The sequence below is a fragment of the Equus przewalskii genome, chromosome 30, assembly GCF_037783145.1.
Source record: "Equus przewalskii isolate Varuska chromosome 30, EquPr2, whole genome shotgun sequence".
Taxonomy (NCBI): Eukaryota; Metazoa; Chordata; class Mammalia; order Perissodactyla; family Equidae; genus Equus; species Equus przewalskii.
The window spans coordinates 4,047,768-4,070,365 of NC_091860.1; the positions used below are offsets into that span (position 1 = coordinate 4,047,768).

Consider the following 22,598-nt stretch of genomic DNA (forward strand, 5'->3'; position numbering starts at 1 on the left):
TGATTGGGATTGCATTGAGTCTGTAGACTGCTTTAGGTAATATGGACATTTTTTACATGACATTTTTCTTTTTCAGGGAAAGATTCGCCCTGAGCTAACATCTGTTGTCAATGTTCCTCCTTTTTTTTTCTCCCCAAAGCCCCCGTGATAGTTGTATATCCTAGTTGTAAGTCATTCTTGTTCTTCCATGTGAGACACCACCACAGCATGGCAACTGACAGATGGATGGTGTGGTCCCACGACTGGGAAGTGAACACGGCTGCCAAAGTGGTAAGCACTGAACTTTAATCACTAGACCATCAGGGCTGGCTCAATATGGACATTTTAACTATGATAATTCTTCAAATCCATGAGCACAGAATATCTTTCCATTTCTTTTGGTCTTCCTCAGTTTCTTTTGACAATGTCTTATAGTTTTCTGTGTAGAGATCTTTCACCTTCTCGGTTCACCTCCTTGGTTTTTTCCCATTGAGTATGATGTTGGTTGTGGATTTATTGTACATGCCCTTTATTATGTTGAGTTACTTTCCTTCTACACCAATTTTATTGAGAGTTTTTATTATAAATGGATGTTGAATTTTGCCAAATGCTTTCTCTGCACTGTGGAGATGATCATGTGATTTTTTTATTCTTTATTTTGTTTATATGGTGTATCACATTGATTGATTTGTAGATGTTGAACCATCCCTGCATCCTTGGAGTAAGTCCCATTTAATCATGGTGTATAATTCTTTTAATATATTATTGTGTTTGATTTGCTAATTTCTTATTTTTTTTTTTTGAGGAAGATTAGCCCTGAGCTAACATCTGCTGCCAATCCTCCTCTTTCTGCTGAGGAAGATTGGCCCTGAGCTAACATCTGTGCTCATCTTCCTCTATTTTATATATGAGACTCCTGCCACAGCATGGCTTGATAAGCAGTGTGTAGGTCCACGCCCAGGATCTGAACCAGTGAACCCCAGACTGCTGAAATGGAATGCATGAACTTAATGGCTGTGCCACCAGACCTGCCCCTGATTTGCTAATATTTTCTTGAATAGTTTGAGAAGGAGAAGTATTAAATCTTCTTTGAATGTTTAGTAGAATTCTCCAGAGAAGACATCTGGTCCTAGACTTTTGGTTTTGGGGAGGTTTTTGATTACTATTTTAATGTCTTTACTTGTGATTCATCTATTCAGATTCTCTATTTCTTTTTGATTCAGCTTTGGGAGGTTGTATGATTTTAAGAATTTATCCATCACTTCTAGGTTATCCCATTTATTGGCATATAGTTTATCATGGTATTCTTTTATAATCCTTTGTATTTCTGTGGCATCTATTGTAATTTCTCCTCTTTTGTTTCTGACTTATTTGAGCCTTCTGTCTTTTTTCTTAGTGAATCTAGCTAAGGGTTTGTCATTTTTATTTATCTATTCAAAGAACCAGTTCTTAGTTTCATTGATCTTTTCTGTTGTCTTTCTACTCTCTATTTCATTTGTTTTCTCTCTGATTTTTATTATTTCCTTCTTTCTACTGACTTAGGCCTTTATTTTTCTTTTCTAGTTCTTTTAAGTGTGTTAGATTGGGATTTTTCTTGTTTCTTGGTGTAGGCCTTTATTGTTATATACGTGCCTCTTCATACCACTTTTGCTGCATCCCTTTGGTTTTGGTATGTTGTGTGTTTCATTTTCATTCGTCTCCAGGTATTTTTTTAATTTCTCCTTTGATTTCTTCATTGATCCAATAGTTGTTCAGGAACATGTTGTTTAGTCTCCACATATTTGTGACCTTTCCAGTTTTCTTCTTGTAGTTGATTTCTAGTTTCATACCATTGTGGTTGAAAAAGAGACTTGATATGATTTCAATCTTCTTAAATTTATTGAGTCTTGTTTTGCTTCCCAAAATATGGTCTATCTTTTGAGAATATTCCATGTGCACTTGAGAAGAATGTATATTCTGCTGCTTTTGGATGGAATGTTCTCTCTCCATGTATATCTATTAAGTCTATCTGGTCTAGTGTTTCATTAAGGCCAATGTTTCCTTGTTGACTCTCTGAATGATCTACCCATTGATGGAAGTGGGGTATTAAAGTCCTCTGCTATTATTGTGTTGCTGTCAATTTCTCCCTTTATATCTGTTAATAATTGCTCTATATAATTAGGTGCCCCTACATCCTATTAGTAAATGCTATGTCTTTTTGATGTATTGTCCCCTTTACCAGTATATAATGTCCATCTTTGTCTTTTGTGTTTTTCTTTCCTTGAGGTATAATACAAGTGTGGCTATTCTTGCTTTCTTTTGTTTGTCATTTGCTTGGAGTATCATCTATCCCTTCATTTGAGCCTATGGTTGTATTTAGAGCTGAGATGGGCCTTCTGAAGGCAGCATATTGTTAGGTCTTTTTTTTTTAATCCATCCAGCCATTCTCTGTCTTTTGACTGGTGAATTCAATTCATTTACATTTAGGGTGATTATTGATACATGAACACTTAATACTGCCATTGAATCTTTTGTTTTCTTCCCTATATTTCCATTGTTTCTTTTCCCTTGTGTTTCTGTCTGCCATTTCAGTTTGGTGGTTTTCTGTGATGTATTTCTCAGTTTCCTCTTTTTTTTGTATTTCACAAATCTGCTCTGAACTTTTGTTTTGTGGTTACCAGGAGGTTTGTATAAAAGGTCTCATAGAGGAGATAGTCCTTTTTCTGCTGATAGCATCTGATCTTTATTTGCCTATGCAGGTTCTATCCTTTTCCTCTTCCTTTTTTGTGTTTTTGTTGTCACAAATTACCCCTTTTTGTATAGTGAGTTTATTACCAAATTGAATTGATTATAGTTATTTTTGATGCTTTCTTTCCATTTAGCCTTTATGTTATAATTGTTTACTAACCTATTCTGATACAGAGTTGCAATTTTCTGATTCTGTCTGTCTGTTTATCACCTTGCTCAAAGCTTTGCATGCCTACCTTTGCCTTTTTGTTTCAGATAGGAGGGATCTTTTTAACATTTCTTGTAAATGATGTCTAGTGGTGATAAACTCCCGCAGCTTTTGTTTGTCTGGCAAAGCCTTTATTTCCCCTTCATATTTGAAGGATAACTTCACTGGATAGAGTATTCTTGGCTGATAGTTTTTATCTTTCAATATTTTGAATGTAGCACTCCACTCTCTCCTAGCCTGCAGAGTTTCTGCTGAGAAATCTGCTGATAGCCTAATAGGAACTCCTTTGTAAATTATTTTCTTCTCTCTTGCCACCCTTAATATTCTTTCTCTCTCATTGACTTTTGACAGTTTTACTACAATATGCCTTGGAGAAACTCTTTTTGTGTTAAGATAATTAGGTATTCTATTAACCTCATGTACTTGTATATCCAGTTTCTTCTCCAGGTTTGGGAAGTTCTCAGCCACTATTTCTTTAAAGGTTTTCTGCTCCGTTCTCCCTCTCTTCTCCTTCTGAGACTCCAATTATTCATATATTATTTAACTGATTGGTGTCCCAGAGTTCATACAGACTTTTTTCATTTTTTTAAATTCTGTTTTCTTTGCTCTTTTTTGACTGTATTATTTCAACAGTACTGTCTTCTACTTCACAAATTATTTCTTCTGCTTTGTCCATTATGCTGTTAATGTTCTCCATTATATTTTTCATTTCATTTGTTGTATTCTTCAGGTCTAGAATTTCTTTTCGATTCTTTTTTATGATTGTATCTCTCTGTTAAAGTTTTCATTTTGTTTGTGCATTGTTTTCCTGCTTTCATCGAGCTGCCTTTCTTGTTTTCCCATAATTTACTAAGCTTCCTTAAAACAGCTATTTTGAATTCTTCATCAGTTAAATTGAAAATCTCCATTTCTTTGGGGTTGTTGGAAAATTATTGTATCTCTTTCATGGTATACTTTCTTGATTTTTCATGTTCCTTGATGTCCTGCACTGCTGTCATTGCATTTGAAGAAACAGTCACCTCCTCCAGGCTTTACTGACTAGCTTCCAGAAAGAAATCCATTCTGTCAGCCCTGCTAGGAATTGTGAGGCTTTCTCAGACCTTTTCTATGGTATTTCTGCTCCACAATTCTTTCTCCCTTTTGTGGCAGAATTATTAAGCTTTCTCTCTATCCTTTAAAGCCAGGCTTGTTGCTGACAATCTCCCTTTTGCTTTCCCGAGGGCAGTGCTGAGTGCCCAAGTTGGTGGATTCTCCAAGGCCTGTAGATTCAGGCTTGCTTTCTGTGAGTGCTCTCTAGCTGTCAGTAAAAGCTCACACTTACTGCTTCAGGAGCACCCTTAGGGAGCCAGTCATAGGCTGGTGGTTTGTGTGGGTGAAGCATTGGGGGTCCTGTGGGCCAGTTTTGGAGGATGCACAGTTGAGGTGTTCTCAGCAGCAGCTGTGTGAGCCTCCTGGTGGAGTCCTTGGCATGGTTTGTAGTATCTAGATCCCTTTTGTATGTTCTGTTCTGAGCCCTGGCTGCTGTCTCAGTCACTCACCAACCGTCCCCCCCCCCACCCTGCCAACATGTCACGAAACACGTGACTCATTCCTCTGCATGGGACAAGAGAGAAAAGGGCCTTTTTGGCAGTGTTCTGCACAGCCAGAGAAGATGGGTGCTCACTAACATGTTTTCATTTTCTCAAATGGGAGAAATTATGAGAAGGGTTTCCTTGCCACTGAAGTATGCTGCCTGTGGTGGGGGAGTGATGCAGGTAAAGTCAAACTGTTCCTCTTACCCTCTTCAATGCATCCAATCTTGGATTACTTTTTGCTCCAACAGTGTGCTAGAACTTCTCTGCTGAACTCCTGGGCTTAAACAAAGGTTCTCTCATCTGTGGTTGATCGTCAAATTGGTTTTGTCTAGGGGGAAGATGGTAGAAAATTCCTACTCTACCATATGGATGTCATCACTGTAATCTTCCTTCTCTTTTGCCAAATACTCTATAGGAAATGTCACTTCTTGCTTTAATTCTCCAATATCTCCAATTTTTTCAAAATTATTTAGAGAGCTTTCTCCCTTTTTGTTGATAAAGTTTCTTCTTTTGTAGCATTTTAAAGGAATAGTATTTTTAGTATTTGCAAATGTAGATGTACGAAAGCTCTTCCTCCTCTTCCTAGGTAAATTAAAATAATTAGCAGCAAAGCCCTCATTGTTTTTTTTTCTTTTTATCTGATATGGAGGGCAGCATACATATTTTTGGTCTGATGGACACAGTTTCTATTCTCAGCATCTTTCTTAATTTTGACCTTTATCCCAATCCTGTTTTACTTTAAACTGCATATTCATTTGCGTATTTCATCTGTACACCATATTTACAAAGATCCCTTTGTAAGGATCATTTTGGAGATCAGAGCTCTATGAACAAACCACCAGCTTTCTCTTCCCCTTTCAACAAATGTTTATTAGATTTATTTTTAATAAATCCTACTTATTATAAAAGGAATGTGTGTTATTGTAGAATACTTCCATTTAACAAAGAATTATAAACTTCATATTATTTAATCATTGGCTAGAGGTTAAACTGAAGCCACAGGCCAAGAAATTTAGTAAGAAGTTGTAATTGAGAAATATATTTGACACAATTTACTTCAAAAGCCATTACTCCAAGATGGCCATTCACATTTGTCAAGAGAAAAAGCTGGAGAGGATTTTTAGGTCACTAAAAATAAAAACTTTAATGCCTCGTAGGGTAATGGCACCATACTGTCAAATTTAGGTTTACTCTTGATCTTATTTTTATTAAAGTATCAAAGATAGATTGTTTGTATGATGATACTTTGGTACATCTTGGTATTAAAAATTGAATATAATTTTGGATGCAGTGGTATAGAAGACTAGCTATCTCAAATTTCCCTTCTGATTCAAACAACTAAAATGCTAGATTAAAAAATTTACTTTAAAAAGCTTTATGCTTAGATGGCATAAAAATATACTCTAGAGATCAAAAAGGAACTGAAAGCATTTAATGTAGGGATACCTAATAAAAAGGTGTGTGTGTGTGTGTGTGTGTGTGTACACATTTTTTATAAAATTAGTTGACCTGGGGTAATGTGGGTAGTGGGGGAGAGGACAAGGTAGAAAATTCCACAATAAAGGAAAATAAAAAATAAAGAGAACACAATAAGATATTTTTTAAAATACTTGTGTAGAACAATATATATATAATTTATGACTGCATATAATAAAAGCTGAGTAAGGAGGGAATGAGATTATAACAGCATAGAAAGGGAATCATTAGAATGTTGCATTTTTTTATATTAGTGTTATATGTTTTCCGAATGTTTAAAAGATTTCACAAAGAGGAAAATGAAAAAGCATACTGCAAAATGTATTCTAGGTAATTAGATACTTATTTTATATTCTTCTATATTATTTCTTACCTTGATTGTCTAAGGGTGAAAAATTAACTGCATTTGTTGAGAATTTACTTTGTCCAATGTACTTGGTAAAAACATCTTGATCTTCTGTGGACAAGTATCTTGTTTTAAGTAAATTCATATCTAAAATAAAAATTAAGAAAAATTTCACAGACACTATGACCATTGCCCACTACTACAATCACCATGTATTTATGCAATTGTAAATTTTTCTTCCCACATTTGAGTGACCACTTGTCTATCACTCCAATTTCTATAAACTATTTATTCATTTTCTCTTCATTTTCTTTGTTCTGTGTTCTTAGAAGGCATCTTCCTTAACTTTGACCTTTAATCCAGCCACATTTTATCTTAAACAAGAATATTCGTTTCTATATTTGATCTGCAGTCTCCTTTCAACTCTTTTCTTCTTAGCAATTTCTATCTCTTAAATTTTATTTAGAATATTTAATTATAAATTCACCATTAATAAATAAATATAAATTAATTTAGTTTTTAAAAGGTGTGGTATTTTAAATTGACTGGACATAAATAATAGTGCTTTACTGCTGAGTCTAAGGTTATTATTCAAAATTGACAAAGACCTCTATTAATAAGCAACACAGAAGCAAAAAGTAATCAAAATTACCTAAAAGAAAATAATCTAAAAATTAAATACATAGAAAATGGCTCATCATAATTTAGCAAATTTGTTAAAGTAAAAGACAAAACAAATTTAACTGTTTGGTTCAAACAATTTCATTTTTACACCACCAGCTTTTCCCCAGTTATAACCTGTTTGAGTAAATAATTTTTTTGATTCATTTTTAGTAATACTTTTTTCAGGAACAAAAATGTGAATATAATGAAATAAATAAATAATTCAAAAGCAAAATTTCAGAAAACAGGCCTTAATCTTTAATTTCAGTGGGAACGCATATTATGGTGCCTGTATCTAAGGATTCATCTACTTCCAAATTCTAGCCTTTAGCATTGATTCTATAAAAATTTCATAATTATAGTATTTCTTGTATCAAAGAGAAATATATCTAACACTGTTACTCCAGGACTAAAAGCAGTAGTATAATCTGTGAATTATAGAACACAGTTAGAGAACTCTACTCTAGAAGAGATACAAATTTACATGCCAGCTTGATTATGTAGAGGGAATTGGTAACCAATGAAATCTATCTGTTATATCGCTCTTCTTATAAGTCATCAACTAGCCTTTTTGCTTTTTCCAAATTCAAAGCAACTTTCCTTTCTAAGCCAGCAACAGAAAGTGAGCAGATTAGCAGTTGGAGATGTTTACACCAAGCAGATTTTAAGGTCACAAGAGCTTTGGATTTTATGGATTACTTTCTAAATAGATGAGTTTTAAAACTAATAATATCTAGCTAATTTTCTATTGATAGTAAATACTAGAGTTTAATTATAAGAGGGAATTCATGGAGATTTTTACACATATAATAACATATAGTTACTGTTGTCATTAAAGATCCATACTTAATTAAATCCCAGAGAAGATATAAACCATAAATATTAGACTTAAAAAATTTCTTGTTCTCACCAGGGCGACCCTTAAGTTGTGTCATTTCACCAATTAGTTTTTCTCTTCCAACAGTATCTGTCAAGCGTTCTCTATCAGTCTCTATAGACATAAAACAGATTTCAAACACTTTGTAGGGTAACCATTAATGTCTTTGTGTTTGTGTGTATGTAGTACTAACTTAATTAGAATCTGTTATTCTAGAAGAAGAGAAATAATACATCTGTGTTGCACAATCATAAACCCCTAGAATTTGAAGAGCTCTTAGCCATCATACAAGCCTCACTATTTTGAAGCTTAGGGATGTTTCAAATTTTGATCAAGAATACATGTCAAGCTAATGATAAAAATGATGCACAAACTAACACCCCATAATTCCTTAACTAGTGCTTTTTCTACGCAATGCTATCTCTTGTACAAATTTACATAATCATGGAGAGTTTATGTTAATAATGTAACTTCCAAGTTTACTCTAAGAGGGCATTCATACCGTATGAATATACTTGAGGTAGAACATGGATACAAGTCAAGTTACAAACTATGGTCGCACATCATAGAAAGTTACTATGAGTCAGAAATTCTTTGACTCTTTCAAGAATATTTTATACCATTTTTAAAATTATTGTAAATCAGGCAGGCATCAATGACAGAAAAGAATAACAAGATATTCTGTGGTCTAAGAAAAGATGCTTATCATTCAGTAGCTGGGGAGGGGGAAATGGGTAAATTTGCAGTAGTACCAGCCTTGGGATGGTATCCCATTCATTTGCGTTTTTCTGTGATTTGAACATTTGGCTGAGTTTAGAAACTACTAACTAGGTCAAATGAGAAAAACATACATAAAAGTTATTAAAGAGGAATTCATATTGAAAAAGGGATAATTAGGATTGGTGACTTGGGTCAAATAATATGCTTAACGTCTTGTGAATGAAATTTGGTTATAGGAGAGCATGTACTAGAGGTTAGAAACCTATCATGAACCCGACATCATAAGGTGGATCTTGTTTTCTTGTAATAGCTGACCAAGAATAAATGTTAAACATTGCACTATGACCTTTGGAGCCCAAATACATATCCATTGCAATCTAAGAAGAGGTGGAGACCAGCTTGGGTATCATTACCAAAATGAATCAAAACACATAATATCTGATAGAACAAGTTTCAATGAGTACAAAACCACATTTTGTGAAAGTATTTCAGCTACAGCAATGCAAAACAGGGAATATCAGTAGACATATTTGAGGCTCTCTTGATCTTTCTCCAACTAGAATAAGTAAGAATGACTGGTCCATTTGAAGCAAACAAGAAAGATGCTTAAATAAGCTAGGAGGTATTAAGAAGAGCATGTGACAGGCAGATAGATCTAAGGACTAGGAAAAAAATGTATGTGCTAGAGAAACTTATAATCCAATTAAGAATTACAGCTTCTCTCCTTCACAATATTCCCCAGCTGCTTTAATTCTTTTTAAAATCTACCCATCCTGAAGTTCGTAGTGTATGGTTCACGCTTTAGTGTTTGTTTGCATGTCTCTTTTTTTTTGGATAGAAACTGGGGGTTTTAGATAATAAATTGTAACAAATAAGGATCGTGAGTTCCTCTCCCCTTTGGAGGCTTGTTGTTGTTGTTTGCCTGCTTATTTGTTTAGTGATTAGGCTGGACTATTTTCTATTTTACTGAAGTCTCCTTCACTGTAGCATGAAGCTTCTAATGTTCTTCCTCTGAGGGCACAGACTTGGACATGCACACAATCACCTTAGGATGACAGTTGTTTTGAAAGGGCTCTCTTTGTTCTTTCCCTTATTTCTCTGTGAAGCTCTCTGCCTCTTTTGGTATCACACCAAAGATCAGGAGGAAGTGTGTCAAACGTTGTTATGCCAGAACAAGAGACAGTAGTGTAAACTGTGAACTATATAACAAAACTACAGATCTCTACTTCACCTGAGATATTATAAATTTGCCTGATTTTCTGGTTATCTAGAGGGAATTGGTAACCAATGAAATAACTATCTGCTAAATTCCTCTTTGTATCATATTCATAAGTTAACATTTCTGCTTTTGCAAATACAAAGCAACTATCCTATCTAGCCTGAGAAAAACAGTGAGTATAATAGCATTTGAAATGCTTCCATCAAGCATATTCCAAACTCACTATAGCATTGGAATTTATGGATCACTTTTTTTTTTTGAGGAAGATTAGCTTTGAGCTAACATCTACCGCCAATCCTTCTCTTTTTTGCTGAGGAAGATTGGCCCTGAGCTAACATTCATGCCCATCTTCCTCTATTTTTTATATGTAACACACCTGCCACAGCGTGCCTTGATAAGTGGTGCATAGATCTGCACCCAGGATCTGAACCCTGGGCCCCCAAAGTGGAACATGCTAACTTAACTGCTGCACCACCGGGCTGGCCCCTATGGATCACGTTTTTAATTGATGAGTACTAAAACTTACAATATGTAGCTAATTTTCCATTGATAGCAACTGCTAGAGCTCCAGTAATTATAGGAGGGAATTTATGAAGACATCTTATCATGTAATAATAGCACACAGGTACTGTAGTCATTAAAGATCCAAACTTAAATAAACTCCAGAAGAAAAATAAGCCACAAATGGACATGAAATATTCTTGTTCTTACCAAGATGACTCTTTGATTGTGTCTTGATTTCTCCTTTTATTATACCTCTTCCAATAATATCTGAGAACCATTTTGTATCAGTCTCTATAAAACAGTTTCAAAACACTTTTGTAAAGTAAATATTAACATATGTGTGTTTGTGTTTGTGTGTGTGTGTGTGTGTGTGTGTGTGTGTCTAGTACTCTTCTAAATAGCATTTTTTTAATTATAGGAGAAGATTTATAATAAAATGTCTGGATTTCAGAAACATAATACCCTAGAATCAGAAGAGCCAGTAGCAATCATGCAAGCCTCATTATCTTAAAGATGTTTAGTGATTTAACCAAAGTGACATATCCAGGTCATGACAAAATTGATGCACAAACTGATGCTTCCTAGTTTTTAACTAGTGCTCTCTCCATAAAATAAAAACTCTTTTTCAAATTTAAATCATCCTATAGAGTTTACCTTAATAAAAAAAAATACAACTGTCATGTGTATATTAACAACACTTATGTATGGTAGGGATATACCCAGTGAGGCAAAACATAATATTTTTTCCCAGATCAAGTTGCAAACTATGGACATATCATACTCACAGAATGTTACTGTGAGGAAGAAATCCTTTGACTTGGGTTCAGGAATATTTTAATGCCCATTTTTAAGGTTATGTAACTGTAAGTCAAGTAGGCATCAGTGATGGAAAAGAATAACAAGTAATTTGTGGACTGAGCTACAGCGCCTTCTCAGGTCCTCTCAGCAGTGGACCTTCTAGCTAGGGAGGAGAAAATGGGTAATTTGCAGTAATGTGAGCGTTGGTATTGCATCCCTTTCCATTTGAGTCTTTATATGATTTTTACTTTTTGCTAGATTTAGAAACTACTATCTAGGTCTGATAACAGAAAAACAAAATTAAATTTATTTAAATGAATTTGATATTTCAAAAGGAATAATTAGAATTGCTGACTCTGGGTCACCTATTAGGTAAAGTTTTGTGGGTAAAAATTTGTTCTGACAGAGCATGTAACTGAAGTTGGAAACCTGTCATGATCTAGACATCATAGGTTGGGAGTCTTGCTTTAGAGAAATGACTGAGCCCATGAATATTTAAGGTTTCACTGTCACCATGGTAGCACAAATATACCACCACTGTAATCTAAACAGAGGTGGAGACCAGATAGGGCATCATTACTAAAACCAAAGACACATTGGATTGGGCAGAACAAGTTTTCAATAATTATGTAATGCTATTTGTGAAAGTGATAGGAGCTATAGCGACACATAACTGGAGAACATCAGCATATTTTAGCCCTCCGGTCTTCCTGCAACAGGTATAGTTAGAAGAACTGACTCATTTGAATTGAGAAAACAGAGGATGCTTAGATAAGCAGGGAGACAATGAGAACAGCCTTTGAGGGAAGATTGTGTTAAACACTAGAAGCATAAAAGGTATGTGGTGGAGAAACTTATAATCTATTGAGTCATAATTTTCCTCCTTCACAATATCCTCCCATTGCTTTTAAGTCTTTTTAAAAAATCCTACCCTGCTTAGAGTTCCCTGAGCTATTTTTTAAAAAACATATACTATACAACTTGCTTGTTTTAAATGTCTAATTAATGGTATTAATATAATCATGGAATTGTGTAACTATTACCATAGTCAGTTTTAGAATCTATTTCAGATTTGTACGAATTAAATTCCAGGGAGATAGAGAAATATGACTCACATAGTTTTGGTCCCTCTTCCCCATTTTCATGATATTGTATTACATGGTACATATATAAATATTAAAGACATTGTTAAAATTATTTTTTATGAAATTTCATAACTTTTAAAGAAGCTGAGAGAAGAAACTAGAGCAACCACATATTTATAGTGTTTGTTATATTAACCTTCTTATTTACAATCTTTGGTTCTTTTCATTGGTTCCTGTGGATTCAAGTAATTTTCTTACTCCAATTCATCCTTGCTCTCACCATCTTCTTTGTGCTGCTCTTGTGAAATATATTATGTTTGTACATTAGAGCCCCAACAATACATTTTATACCTATTGTTTTGTACAATTGCCTTTTAAATCAATTAAGAGAAGAAATAAGAAAAATATGCATTTATATGGTATTTTATAATTCTAAAATTACTTTAAGCCTTTTTTTGTTGTTTTGTTTTATTTTTTATTTCTCTTTTGTCAATTTAGATTACTTTGTGAGCTCACTTACTTTTAGCAGCAAGAACTTTCTTTAGTATTTCTTGTAAGGTGGGTATGCTAGCATTGAGTTCTCTCATTTTTTATTTGGAAATCTCTTTATTTAAACTTCATTTTTGAAAGATAGTTTTGCCTGATATATGACTCTTGATTGACAGATTTTTCTTTTAGCACTTTGACTATTCCATCCCACTGCCTTCTGGCCCCACAGTTTCTGATGCTGAGCCAGCTGTCAATCTTACTGTGGTTCTATTTACATGACCCATTCTTTTTCTCTTGCTGCTTTCAAGGTTTTCTCTTTGTCTTTCAATATTTTTACCATGATGAGTCTGGTTGTGGATTTCTTTGTCCTTATTCTACTTAGATTTCATTGGGCTTAGATTTGTAGATTAATAATTTTCATTAGTTTTAAAATTTTTCAGCTATCTTTCTTTAAACATTTTTACTGCTCCTTTTTCTATCTCTGCTCTCCCTTGAGTATCCTCATAACCTTAAGTTTGCTGATTTTTTTCTTAAGAAAAGTCTAAACTTCTCTTCAACCCCTCCAGTGATTTTTTCATTTCATTTGCTGTAACTTTCAAATTCAGAATTTGCATTTGGTTCTTTTATATTAATTTTTATCTATTTGTCAATATTGTTTATTTGATGCAATAGTTTCACCATATCTTCATTTTCTTCTTTAAGTATAGTTTCCTTTAATTCTTTAAACATATTTATAATAACTATTTTGTAGTCATTGTCTGCTAAGTCCAATATCTAGAACTCTCATAAGTGTTTTTTGTTGCCTGCTATTTCCTATGCTTAAGTCATAATTTACCACTTCTTTGAATGTCTTGATTTTTTTGGGTAATAACTAGACATTTTAGACAATATTTCATAGGAAATTTGGATTCTGATTTATGCTTCTCCTTTCTGGTATGTGTTGTTTAGAGGGCTTGTTTATATATTTAGTTGGTTAGTTAGTTACTTATAGTGATTTAGCAGGAGTATTTTACTAAGTTCTCTTTCTCCTCATGTGTGAAGCCTCTGATGTTGCTCCTCAGAGGGCCCATACGTGGGCGTGCACATAGTCCTCTTTTGATGTCAGTGCTTTTAACAGGACTCTGTTTGAATGTCTCTTTCCCTTTTTACTCTGTTAAGATGTCTTCCTCTTCTGGTATTATAGCAAAGATCAAAGAGAAGTGTGTCTAACACTGTTACTCCAGGCCTAAATTCTATCATATAATCTCTGAACTACATTGCATAACTAAAGAACACTACTTACTGCAGCTGAGATATTATAAGTGGGCCTGACATTTTCATCATAGAGGGAACTGATGACAAATGAAATAACTATCTGTTATATTCTTCTTATCACATTCATCAGTTAGGCTTTCTGCATTTGCAATTTCAAAAAAAATTTCTATCTAAGCCAGAAATAGAGAGTAAAATATATTGGATATATTTGTACTAAGAATATTCTAAGATTATTATAGCATTGGTTTTTATGGACTACATTCTAAATGAATGAGTTCTAAGACCAATAATATCTAGCCAGTTTTATATGATATTTAATATAAAAATTCAACTAATTAAAAGAGGGAATTCATGAAAAGTTTTGCCCATGTAATAATGAACTATAGTTACTATTGTTATTAAAGATCCATATTTAATTAAACCCCAGAAAAGATAAATAAACTTGAAATAGTACATTTGTAAAATTCTTGTTCTTACCAGGGAGATTTGTTGGTTGTGTCTTGAGTTCTCCCTTTGTTATACCTCTCCGAATTGTATCTTTTGAGTGTTCCATGTTATTCCCTAGAGAAACAGATTTCAAAACACTTGTATGGTAAGCATTTACATACAAATGTGTGTGTGTGTGCGTGTGTGTAGGACTAACTTAACTAGCATTTGTTATTTTAGAAAAAGTTATACTGAAATGTTTGGATTGGAGAATCACAAAACCTTAAATTGGAACAGATGGAGAAATTATATAAGATACATTATATTGAAGTTTAAAGACATTTAATGATTTGACCAAAACAAAATATCCAGGGAATGATGAAATTGATGTACAACTTTATGCTGCATAATTCCTTAACCAATCCTTTTACCATACAATGCTCTCTCTTATGCAAATTGAAATCATCTCAGAGAATTTATGATAATAATATAATTCCCTGGTTTATGTAAAAACACATTCATTCTGTAGGGATGTACCTGGTGAGGTAGAACTTAACAATATTTTTCCACTAGTTGAGAACTAGTCTTCATAGTTCCGGAAACTTAAGTTGAGCCTGAAATTCTTTGACTATCCTATGAAAATTTTAACTCCCTTTTAGGTTACATAACTATAAATCATGTAGGCATCAGTGATGAAAAGAATAATAAGATATTCATTAGACTGAGAAAAAGTGCCCTCTGAGGTTCCTTTAGCATGTAGAGCTTGTGGTTGCAAGGAGGAAATGGTTAAATTTGCAGCAGTACCAGGACTCTGATTGGATCCACTTCCATTTGAGTTTTCATGTGATTCAAACTTTTGTTATAGTTAACAACTATTAACAAGGTTCAATGACATGAACAATATATAAAAATTATTAAAAAGGAATTCATATTGAGAAAGGGAAAACTAGGATTGGTGATCTAAGTCAACTCCTGGGCCAAAAGTTTTGCAAGTGGAAGTTGATTCTAGTAGAGCATGTAAATGTTGTTGTAGTCGTATAGTGTCACGACCTTGACACTATACAGTAGAAGTCTCGCTTTCACGAAACAGCTGGGCCCATGAATAAACGTAAAAGGTCACACTATGATTTTGGCAGCCCAAATGTACCATACTACATTCTTTACAGAGAGGGTACCAGCTGGGGTATCATTAACAAAATAAACAAAAACGCATCAGGTTAAGCAGACGAATTTTCAAAAATTATTTAACTTATTGTGAAAGTAATATCTACAACAACATGAAACTGGGAAACAGTAGCAGATTTTTAGCTCTTCTGGTCTTCAATGGATATAAGTAAGAAGAAGACAGTCATTTGAATAAAGAAAGCAAAACGTTCTCAGATAAGCAGGGAAGCAATCAAAATAGCATTTGAAGAAAGACTGGGTTAAGTACTAGGAATTAAAAGGTATGCACTGAAGAAACTTATAATCTAGTAAGAGACACAATTTTCCTTCTTACAGTATCCTCCCATTGCTTTAAATCTTTTAAAAATCTCTTACTACTTGTAGTTCACTAACTATTTTTATAAAATATAAAACATATACAATTTTCCCAAAGTATCCAATTCAACGGCTTCTTTAAAAATTATATTCAGAGTTGTATAACCATCATCACAGTCAATTTTAGAATCTACTTCAGAATTATACTAATAAAATTCCAGTGAGATTTAGAAATATTACTTCTATATAGCTCTGTTATCTCTGCCCCATTTTTGTGCTATTGTTATATATATTACACCTACAAATATAAAATCATTGTCATAATTATTTCTTTATATAACTTTACACCCTTTAAAGAAGCTGAGAAAAGATAGTATATATTTACAGTGTGTTACATTAACTCTCTTATTTGTAATTTATGGTTCTCTTCATTTGTTCCTGCAGATATGAGTTAACATCTAGTATCATCTTCTGGTTCAAATACATAGCTGCTCCCATACATCTCCTTTGTGCTGTTACTGAGGGTATATTACTTTCCCTTATTTTATAGGCCCAACGAAACAATGACATGCACACTGTTTTATACAATTGCCTTTTGAATCAACTAAGAGAAAAAAGGAGACAAAATATGCATTTATACTGTCTTTTGGAACTATAGAATACCTTTAATCCACAATCCTTGGAGAGGGATTTATTTATTTTTGCTGAGGAAGACTCACCCTGCACTAACATCTGTGCCAGTCTTCCTCTGTCTTCTAGTATGTGGGCCACCAGCATAGCATGGCTGCTAACAGAGTGGCATAGGTCCACGCCTGGGAACCAAACCCAGGCTGCCAGAGTGGAGCATGCCAAACTTAACCACTAAGCCACCAGGGCTATCCCTGGAGCAGACTTTAAATTAGTGTCCAAGGTAAACTACTTTAAGTATGAACAACTTTCTTTAGTATTTCTTATAAGCTGGGTCTGCTAACAACCAGTTCTCTCAGTTTTTATTTACTTGGAAATATCTTTATCTCATCTTCACTTTTGAAAGATAGTTTGGCTGGATATAAGATTTTGGTGACTTTTTTTTTTCATTCAGCACTTTGAATATTCCATCCCACTGCCTTCTGGCCTCCATAGTTTCTGATACTAACTCAGCTATTTATCTTGCATCATTTTACGTGATGAGTTGTCTTGTTGCAGCATTCAGTATTATCTCTGTCTGTCTTTCATCACTTTTACTATGATGTGGCTGGTTGTGAATTTCTTTGTGCTTATTCTACTCAGATTTCATTAAGCTTGGTTGTGAAGATTCATATTTACCATCAAATATGTTTTAAAATTTTCAGCCATTATTTCTTCAGATATTTTTTCTGCTTCTTTTTCTCTGTTCTACTCCTATTGTTTGGACCATTCAAATCTACACTTGAACCCCTCTAGTGAATTTTTCCTTATACTTCCTGTACTTTCAACTGCACAATTTTCATTGTGTTTTCTCACAAAATAATTTCTCTTTTTTGATATTCTATATTTGATGAGATATGTCATCAATCTTCCTTTCCTTTTTAAGCATGGCTTTCTCTAACTCTTTAAAAATATTTATAACTATTTTATAGTATCCTACATTTAGGATAATCAGAAGAAGTTTTTGCAGGGTATAGTTCACACTTTAGTATTTATTTGCATGTCCCATAAGTTTTTAACAAAAGCTAGGAATTTTACATAATATATTGTAGCAAATCTGGATGGTGAGTTCCTCTCCCCTTTGGAGGCTTGTTGTTGTTGTTTGCCTGCTTATTTGTTTAGTGATTAGGCTGGACTATTTTCTATTTTACTGAAGTCTCCTTCACTGTAGCGTGAAGCTTCTAATGTTCTTCCTCTGAGGGCACAGACTTGGACATGCACACAATCACCTTAGGATGACAGTTGTTTTGAAAGAGCTCACTTTGTTCTTTCCCTTATTTCTCTGTGAAGCTCTCTGCCTCTTTTGGTATCACACCAAATATCAGGAAGAAGTATGTCAAACATTGTTATACCAGAACAAGAGACAGTAGTGTAAACTGTGAACTATATAACAAAACTACAGATCTCTACTTCACCTGAGATATTATAAATTTGCCTGATTTTTTGGTTATCTAGAGGGAATTAGTAACCAACGAAATAACTATCTGCTAAATTCCTCTTTGTATCACATTCATAAGCTAACATTTCTGCTTTTGCAAATACAAAGCAACTATCCTATCTAGCCTGAAAAAAAAACAGTGAGTATAATACCATTTGAAATGCTCCCATCAAGCATATTCCAAAGTCACTCTAGCATTGGATTTTACAGATCACTTTTTTTAATTGATGAGCACTAAAACTTATAATATGTAGTTAATCTTCCATTGATAGCAACTGCTAGAGCTCCAGTAATTACAGGAGGGAATTTATGAGACATTTTATCATGTAATAATAGCACATAGGTACTGTAGTTGTTAAAGATCCAAACTTAAGTAAACTCCAGAATAAAAATAAACCAGAAATAGACGTGAAATTTTCTTGTTCTTACCAGAACGACTCTTTGATTGTGTCTTGATTTCTTCCTTTATTGTACCTCTTCCAGTGACATCTGGGAAGTGTTTTGTATCAGTCTCTATAAAACAGTTTCAAAACACTTGTAAGACTTTTTAAAAAATCCTATCCTGCTTGGAGTTCCCTGAGCTATTTTTTAAAAGCCATATACTATACAATTTGCTTGTTTTAAATGTCTAATTAATGGTTGTTAATATAATCATAGCATTGTATAACAATCACCACAATTTTAGGATCTACTTTGGATTTACACTAATTAAATTTCAGTGACATTTAGAAATGTTACTCTCATATTATACATATATAGTCCCATGTATAACTCTAAATTCCTATTTTGTTTTTTTTGTTTTCACTCTTGTTATACACATTGCACCTATAAATAAATTACAATTTTTATTTTAATTATTTCTTTGCATAACTTTGTGCCCATTAAAGAAACTGAGAGAAGAAGAAGAGCAACTAAGTATGTATAGTGTTTGCTATATTAACTAATTTATTTATAATATCTGATTTTCTTTTCAGCCATTATTTTAAATTATATTTTTGATCTTTAATCTCTCTGCTCTCCTAGTGTTTCAATACTTTGCTGATTCTTTCTTCTAATAGTGTAAATCTACTGAGCACCTCTAGTCAATTTTTAAATTTCAGTTATTGTACTTTTCAACTCCTAGATTTCCATGTAGTCTTTTTCAAAAAAGTATCTTTCTCTCTGTAGATATTTCCTATTTGATGAGACATTATCATCATACCTTCCTTTTCTTCTTAAGAATGGTTACCTTTAGTTATTTGAATATATTTGTAACTGCTTTTTAGTTTTGTTCTTTAAGTCCAACATCTTAGATTCTTACGAGCAGTTTTTATTGCATGTCTTTTTACTTATGTCTCACACTTTACTGTTTCTTTGCATGACCCATAATTTACGCTGAAAATTGGAGCTTTTAGACATATAATGTAGCATTTCTGCATATTGATTTCGTCTTCCTCTTTCCGGGAATATTATTATTGTTTTCTTGTTTATTTTTTAGTTATTTAGCTGAATTATTGTACTGAAGTCATTTCCTTCTGCAGTTTGAAGGAAGGTACCAAACAAGGTAAATAAACCAGAAATATTAGACGTGCAACATTCATGTGCTTACCAGGGAGACTCTTTGCTTGCATCTGCATTTCCCCCATTAACATCCGTCTTCCAATAACATCTTTCAAGTATTCTACATCAGTCTCTATAGAAAAAAGTAGATATCAAAACACTTTGTAAGATAACCCTAACATACAAGTGTATGTATGTAGTACTACATTAATTAGCCTTGTTATTAATGAATGTGTTATAATGAAATGTCTGGATTGCAGAATCAGTAAACCTTGGAATTGAAAGGGCTGTTAGCAATCATTAAGCCTCCATATATTGGGGCTAAGAGATGTTTATGATTTGACCAAGATTGTGTATCCAGATAATGACAAAATTGACCCACAAACTTACCTCATAATTCTTTAACCAGTGCTTTTTCTATACAATGCTCCCTCTTACACTAAAGTAAAGTATCCTGGAGAGTTTATGATAATATTATAACTTTTAAGTTTACATTAAAATCATAATCATACTGTAGGGATTACCTAATGATACAGGTGGGAGACAGCATTTTCTTTCACAGGTTATGTTGCAAAACATGGTCTCCATCGTCACAGAAAATTATCATGGGACAGAAATTCTTTGACTCATCTAGGAATATTTTCATACCCTTTTATGTTAATTAACTGTAAACAAAGTAGACATGGTGATGGAAATGAATGATGGGATAGTTTGCAGACTGCCTCTCCAGGCCCCTTTAGCATATAGATCATGTAGCTTGCGAAGAGGAAATGGTTAACTTTGCAAAAGTACTTGAATTGAGGTTGGGTCTCTTTCTATTTGAGTTTTTATGTGATTTGAAATTTTTGCTTGCTTCAGAAACTGAAACTAGGTCCAATTGCAGGAAAAATACATGGACATTATTAAAGAGGAATTCTTCCCCCAAAAAAGAATGATTTCGAATAGCCACTTAAGGTCAACTACAGGCATATCTCATTTTTATTGCACTTTGCTTTATTGCAGATATATCATTTTTCACCAATAAAATATTTGTGGCAATCACACATTGAGCAGATCTATGGGCACCATTTTTCCAAAAGCATTTGCTCACTTCATGTCTCTGTGTCACATTTTGGTAATTCTCATAGTATTTCAAACTTTTTCCTTATTATTATATTTGTTATGGTGATCTGTGATCAGTGATCTTTGATGTTACTATTGTAATTGTTTTGGTGCTCCATGAACCATGTCCATATAAGATAAGAACTTAATCGATAAATGTTGTGTGTTCTGACAGCTCCACCAACTGGCTGTTTCTCCATCTCTCTCCCTCTCCTCAGGCTGTCCTATTCCCTGAGATATAACAATACGGAAATTAGGTTGATTAATAACACTACAATGGCCTCTAAGTGTTGAAGTGAAAGGAAGAGTTTCACATTTCTCACTTTAAATCAAAAGCTAGAAATGCTGAAGCTTAGTGAGGGAGGCATGTTGAAAGCTGAGATAAACTGAAAGTTATGCCTCTTGCATGAAACAGGCAAGTTGTGAATGCAAAGGAAAAGTTCTTGAAGGAAATTAAAAAGTACTAATCCAGTGAACACATGAATGATAAGAAAGTGAAACAGCCTTATTGATGATATGGAGAAAGTTTTAGTGGTCTGGATAGAAGATCAAACCAGCCAAGACGAAACCTAATACAGAGCAAGGCCCTAACTCTCTTCAATTGTGTTAAGTTTCAGAGAGGTGAGGAAGATGCAAAAGAAAAGTTTGAAGCCAGCAGAGGTCAGTTCATCAGTTTTTGAAAAAAAGCCATCTCCACAACATAAAAGTACAAAGTGAAGCAGCAACTGCTGATGTGCTAGTTGCAGCAAGTTATCCAGAAAATCGTCAAGATAATTCATGAAGGTGGCAACACTAAATAACAGATATTCAATGTAGATAAAATAGCCTTATATTGGAAGAAGATGCCATCCAGGACTTTTATAGCTAGAGAGGAGAAATCTTTTACTCCTTCCTTTTTAGTCTGGATCTCTTTTATTTCTTTTTCTTGCCTATTTGTTCTGGCTAGGATTTCCAGTACTATATGCAGTAAAAGTGGCAAGACTGGACATTGTTGTCTTATTCTTGATCTTAGAGGAAAAGCTTTTAGCTTTTCACCATTGAGTATGATGTTAGCTGTGGGCTTGTCATACATGCCTTTATTATGTTTACATACATCCCAACTATACATAATTTTTTGAGAGTTTTTATCATGAAAGATGTTGAAAATGCAAATGTTTTCTCTGCATCTATTGGGATGATATGATTTTTATCCTTCAGTTTGTTAATGTGGTATATCACATTTACTAATTTGTGAAGGTTGAACTATCCTTGCATTCCAGAGATATCTCACTTGATCATGGTATATGATCCTTTTCATGTGCTGTTGAATTTAGTTTCCTATTATTTTGTTGAGGATTTCTGCATCTATGTTCATCAGGGATATTGGCCTGTCATGTTTTTTTATTTTAGTGTAATTCTCTGAATTTGGTATAAGGGTGTCCCAGTCACACAAAATGAGTTTGTGTGTGTTCTCTCCTCTTCAATTTGGAAAGATTTTGAGAAGGATTCAGATTAATTCTTCTTTATTTATTTGGTAGGATAAACCAGTGAGGCCACCTGGTCCTGAATTGTTCTTTGTTTGGAGATTATTGATTACTGATTCAATCCCCTTACACATTATTAGTCTGTTCAGATTTTGCATTTCTTCATTATTCAGTCTTGATAGGTTTTATCTTTCTTGGAATTTATCCTTTTTTCCTCAGTTATCTGTTTTGTTGGCATACAATTATTCATAGTGGTTTCTTGTGATCCTCTGTATTTCTGTGGTATCAGTTGTAATGTGCTCTCTTGTATCTCTGATTTTATTTATTTCCATATTCTCTCTTTTTTCTTAGTGTAGCTAAAGATGTGTCAATTTGTGTATCTTTTCAAAGAACCAACTCTTACTTTTGTTAATCTTTTGTATTGTCTTTCTAGTCTATACCTTATTTGTTTCTTTTCTGATCTATGTTATTTACTTCCTTCTATTAATTTTGGGCTTAGTTTGTTCTTCTTTTTCTGCTTCCTGGGGGTATAAAGTCATATTGTTCAACTCTCTTTTTTCTAATATA

General features: G+C 33.6%; 1 protein-coding gene across 11 annotated transcripts in view; it reads right to left on the bottom strand.

Annotated features, from left to right (window-relative positions):
• CCDC7 (coiled-coil domain containing 7) overlaps window positions 1-22,598 on the bottom strand; it is a 463,736-nt gene that overhangs the window by 48,222 nt on the left and 392,916 nt on the right. For 10 of the 11 annotated variants that reach the window (XM_070601703.1, XM_070601701.1, XM_070601699.1 and 7 more), the window contains 6 exons: window positions 19,517-19,600; window positions 18,358-18,441; window positions 14,397-14,480; window positions 10,501-10,584; window positions 7,884-7,964; window positions 6,338-6,457 (listed from right to left, as the gene is read on the bottom strand). In XM_070601703.1, coding sequence (XP_070457804.1) covers window positions 6,338-6,457; window positions 7,884-7,964; window positions 10,501-10,584; window positions 14,397-14,480; window positions 18,358-18,441; window positions 19,517-19,600 — 537 coding nt within the window. Of the gene's footprint in view, window positions 1-4,697; window positions 4,817-6,337; window positions 6,458-7,883; window positions 7,965-10,500; window positions 10,585-14,396; window positions 14,481-18,357; window positions 18,442-19,516; window positions 19,601-22,598 lie in introns of those variants that run through there. The other variant, XM_070601704.1, reaches the window with a different exon arrangement.